The sequence below is a fragment of the Rutidosis leptorrhynchoides genome, chromosome 10 (genome assembly GCF_046630445.1).
Source record: "Rutidosis leptorrhynchoides isolate AG116_Rl617_1_P2 chromosome 10, CSIRO_AGI_Rlap_v1, whole genome shotgun sequence".
Classification (NCBI taxonomy): Eukaryota; Viridiplantae; Streptophyta; class Magnoliopsida; order Asterales; family Asteraceae; genus Rutidosis; species Rutidosis leptorrhynchoides.
In genome coordinates, this window is record NC_092342.1 from 218385178 (window position 1) to 218390425 (window position 5248).

At 34.3% G+C, this 5248-nt stretch overlaps 1 protein-coding gene across 1 annotated transcript; it reads right to left on the reverse strand.

Moving 5' to 3' along the window:
• Positions 1-1035: 1035 nt before the first annotated feature.
• LOC139872920 (protein SICKLE) lies at positions 1036-3643 on the reverse strand. Its single transcript, XM_071860855.1, has 3 exons — positions 3527-3643; positions 2785-3078; positions 1036-1980 (listed from the first exon to the last, which is right to left on the reverse strand). The coding sequence occupies exons 2-3, from the start codon at positions 3056-3058 to the stop codon at positions 1280-1282; spliced, it is 975 nt and encodes a 324-aa protein (XP_071716956.1). The 5' UTR covers positions 3059-3078; positions 3527-3643; the 3' UTR covers positions 1036-1279.
• Between the last annotated feature and the right edge of the window lie 1605 nt (positions 3644-5248).

Sequence of the window (5248 nt, forward strand, 5' to 3'; positions counted from 1 at the left end):
TACCATTTTGTCTTATACACATGGATTATCAGGTCACTCCCTATCGTAACTAAACTATTCATCCTCTTAACCTTCCACATCAGCGCCACATCAACACCAATATCCTATAACTAACTCCTCATAATTAAACACTCTCTATCATGACTAAAACAATACTCCTCTTAATATACAACGTACAAGCAATAAAGCATCTAGTCCAACAATAAAAAGCCACTGGGACCCACAATTCCTATAACTAACCAAAACTCTTCCATTAAATCTATGGTGAGTGTGGGTAACTAATGCGGGTAACTAAGCCGTGCCTATGGTTCATTACGAGTAACTACGGGTAATGAGCGGGTAATGAACGGGTAACTAACCATAGGGAGTGGTCTTATGATTATAATAGAATTTTATCATATTATTCTTGAATAATTAAGTTGGGACACCTCAAAAAGAAGAGACGCGTGAAGTATTTCAAGATCGCCTCCCAGTTAAAAGCAATCTGGTGGACCATGGTATCAACATTTCTAGTAGCTCTTGTGATTCTTGCAACAATTAGTTGGAATCAAATGCTCGTGTTTTCATCTTTTGCATAATTTGCTTAAGAAGTTCGGAGTAATGTTAAAGATGGATCAATGTTCAACCCCCGAGTTGGGCTAATGTCCTAAGAATTTGTGACCGGTGTGCTTCTTTTACGAGTTCTAAATGGAAAATCATTGAATTCATCTCTCTTACAGCATTGTGGGTTATTTGTACTTATCGGAATAGAAACTCCATTGGAGACAAGTATTTCGTAAATGTCATTATGAATAACATTTCAGTTAATTCTTTTAATTGGATTGGCGGTGGATTACGACACTCAAATGTTAACTGGAAATTATTATTGTTGCAAAACCCTTTGCATTCTTTGTAATTCTAGCATCTTCGCTAGTTCATTGTTTTGATAAAACTCCTTCCTTTCAAAAAAAAAAAAAAAAAAATAATGACATGACTTCTACTTGTACCTAAAAATTCTTGAAGCAAAACGATCATACAAGAATGAATCTTTTTCCTTACATAGTTCATACATACTTTTATAACATCATGAGGTCACCTTTACATCAAACAAACTTAAAACTCAGAATGAGAAAAAGACAACCTAGAAGCCAAGACAAACTTACATAGTCTCTCTTATATAAACCATCTACTTTCTAAATAACTCAACCCAACCCAAAATAACTCAACCCAATGTTACAAGATTAGGCCATATTGACCTCACTAGATCACTTTAAATTTCCATAAACAGAAGTAAAAATCATTAATTATTGGGTTCATCAGTTGCAGCTTCAGCTTCAGTTTCGTTGAAGGATGCAGCCAAGATTTCTGCAAGGCTAAGTTGAGAACTAGATTGCTTCTGCTGTGTTGGTGAGTCCGAAACTCTAAGTTTTTTAGCATCTGTTGTCAACCATTTCTTCTTTTGTGACTTCTTCCAAACTACAGGTTCTAGAAACTTCCACGGGTCTTCCACCATCGACTTATTGTAAAACATATCAGGTCGATGTTCTGCTGACACATGATCACGGGCCCCACCCTGCCCCCACCCACCACGCTGTCCTGACCCCTGACCCCTACCTCTCACAAAGCTTGGACCCGAACTCATGCTACTTCCCCACCGCTGTCCACTTCCTTGATTAGGACCTGGGTTAGGGTACCTTCCTTGACCCGGACTATTTATAAAGTAGGGTCCGGGTCCGGGTCCGGGACTAGGGTAGCCTTGTCCTGAACCACGACCGGGGCTGTTGGTAAAGTGGGGACTAGGGTAGGCACCTTGGGCTGAACCACGGGCTGGGCCAGTGGTGAAATGGGTTTGTGGGCTAGGGTAGCCACTTCCTGGACCATGGTAGCCTCCATAGCTAGGGTTCACATGTTGTCCCTGTGGTTGCTGCATTCGTGGACTTGGAAATTGGTTAATACGGGGTTGAAATGAAGGTGGAGGAAGGATTTCATTGGACAAAGGCCCTGTTGAACAGTAAAATAATTTTTACACAGTAATAAGAGAAGCAATTTACTGAATGTTAACAGCAATGAGTGTGGAAAAAATCAAACTACTGATTGTAAGTTGTAGAGAAATTTTGACCCTTCACTTATAATTGGGTCAACTCGGGTTATGTATTATCACTAACAAATCAAACAGGTAAAATCAAATAGGTCAAAAAGAACAAAAGTTGCTCAAAGTTTAAAGATAACGCATAATATAACCTCTTAATTCATTTTAATAAGAAAAAAAAAATACTGAAATAAAGTACTTGACCCACTAGTGATTTATATAAAAGAAACTAATATAAATAGACAGAAAATGTTTCGAGAAAACCTGATCTATATGTCATAGTACAAAATGTTCCCGCTTGAATCTTTCACTATCCCCACCCATTAGGCAACTAGCTCTATATGGAGTCCCAGTACCCAAACAACAAAGTAACATACAAAATTAGATTTCTTACAATCAGATTTTCACTATTATGTCTAAAATCAATAGTCCTTTGCAATCAATAGTCCAAGAAGGTCATACTGTTTAAAAGTCTTGTGTCATAACAATCATTTAAAGATAACACTGGCTTCTCCATTATAGTAAACCAGGCACCTATTTAGTGAATTTCGTTTACGTTGAATAAGTCATCAAGGGAGGTGGACTTTACACAGAAAAAAGAAGTCACGGTGTGTTGATCAAATAAGGCAGAATGAATGATAACTTAAGAACATAAATAGAGGAATATGGTACAACAAAGTTGGGGCACATAAAAAAAATTCAAATGCATATATTACTTTGATGATATGATGAATGGGTCTGTGATATCTGAGGGCTGACCTTGCTCCTCTGCTTGTTCCCTGAATAAGATGCCATTGGGTCGGTGTAATAATTAAAGCTCTGAGCAGACGAATGCCCCTGACTTTCAGGATTATTAGCTGTAGATTCAAGAAGCGGATTGGAGAGATTAACAGCTGAATAATCACTTTCATTATTATAAGTTGATGCCTCCCATGAAGCTTCCATTCGCATAGCTTTTAATCTTTCTCTTCTCTGTTCTGACTCCTCCATTGATTCTTCTGTTAATCACCCTAAAGAAGATATAAAGAGCTTACACAATTACATATGAACAATAAGGAGTGCATTAATGCTTTTAAGTTAAACCTACACTATCTTCATCATTCGAATTTTATACAGATATGTTACAGCTTCAACACTAAAATTCCAATTCATTCTCAGAAAATAGTACTATTGCAAGAAGACAAAATAATTGCAACCTAATACTGAGATCATACGATTCAATTTGATACGCAATCAAAGAAATTATTGATTCACATTAGTTTATGCTAGTATTTCGTAAAAAAAAAAAAAAAAAAAAAAAAAAAAAAAAAAAAAAACTAGGGTTTGTATCAGGAACGAGTGAAACCCTAGAAGACGCATAGATAGATACATACGCATATACATATCAAATGCATGTAAATTAGGAATTTAAACTATAAGATTTTTGTATAGACATGAGCGAGGGAGAGAAATTCTAACCTGATTAAATTGTTGCAGAAAACACATAAAACCTCTTCTTCAATTTGAATGGATTCAAAGACCAAAATCCCAAATATATGAAAGACTTTGACTATTAACGGAGTATGTAAAAAATAACAAACGTCAAGGGTCTTTTAGGTAGTTACGTTAATTACCCAATCGGCCAATTGGGACAATCAACAGAGTTGTTGACCGACGTTAATTAGAAATAGAAAGTATGTAAAAATAACAACTGTCAAGGGTCTTTGATGTATTTATGTAAATTATCCAATCCGTCAATTGGGCCAATAGACAAACTTGTTGACATACGTTAACTAGAATTAGAACTACAAAATGGGTTCGGCCGTTTCGCTGAGTCAAAAGGCATTGCTTTTGACGGGATATTTATCGTTGTAACAAAATCATATTCTTCTCGTCAAAACATCTCGTACTATATTTAACAAAATAACATAATTAAACCTATAAAATTGGTATATTTTTATTTTTAATAATTTAACTAATCAAATTCACATGATTTATTTGTTTAAATTGTTAAAAAAAAAAAAAAGATTAATTATTAAACAATATCAAATAAGTATAAATGTATAATTAAATAAATAAATACTCCACAATCCTTATACATTCTTTTTGCTATAACATTAAAACACTAATGACAAACAATATAGACACGTATTCAAGAATTAGAACTTAGAAGGACACGTCCCCCACTAATTAGGAACTTGGGTGGATTTAAACGACAAAAAACGTTGTAATTTTTTAAACAAAACAAAAAATCATATTGCATATGATTTTTTTATAGAAGCAAGTTTTTAATAATTTGTGGAAGGAAGTTTATTAAAAAAAACAATTCATCACCGCTTAGCCAACGAGAATTAAGATAGCATTACGTCATTAAGTATGTTCGTTTATTGGATCTGAACCAATGACTCTCGTCGTATGAAAGCGATACTCTAACCGTTGAGTCAAGTAGGCCAAACTGAGTCAAGTTAGAGAAAATAGACCTTTATAAGTATAAGAGTAAGCCGCACAACCTAAGTGTTCCCTTTACTATACAAGGGGGCAGAGCGCTAAGAAAGTGAAAGTGTTATACTATACGAAATGAAGCAGCGGCTAGCACACTAAGCTAAGATCAACCACTTAGAGAACGTGTGTTGGTGCATAAAAGGCCCAAGTTCGGATCAACCACTATAATGTAGTGACCCGAACTTTTCCATGTTTATATATATTAATTGAGATTGATATTTACATGATTAAATGTTTCCAACATGTTAAGCAATCAAACTTGTTAAGACTTGATTAATTGAAATATGTTTCATATAGACAATTGACCACCCAAGTTGACCGGTGATTCACGAACGTTAAAACTTGTAAAAACTATATGATGACATATATATGGATATATATATATATATAGTTAACATGATACTATGATAAGTAAACATATCATTAAGTATATTAACAATGAACTACATATGTAAAAACAAGACTACTAACTTAATGATTTTTAAACGAGACATATATGTAACGATTATCGTTGTAAAGACATTTAATGTATATATATCATATTAAGAGATATTCATACATGATAATATCATGATAATATAATAATTTAAGATCTCATTTGATATTATAAACATTGGGTTAACAACATTTAACAAGATCGTTAACCTAAAGGTTTCAAAACAACACTTACATGTAACGACTAACGATGTCTTAACGACT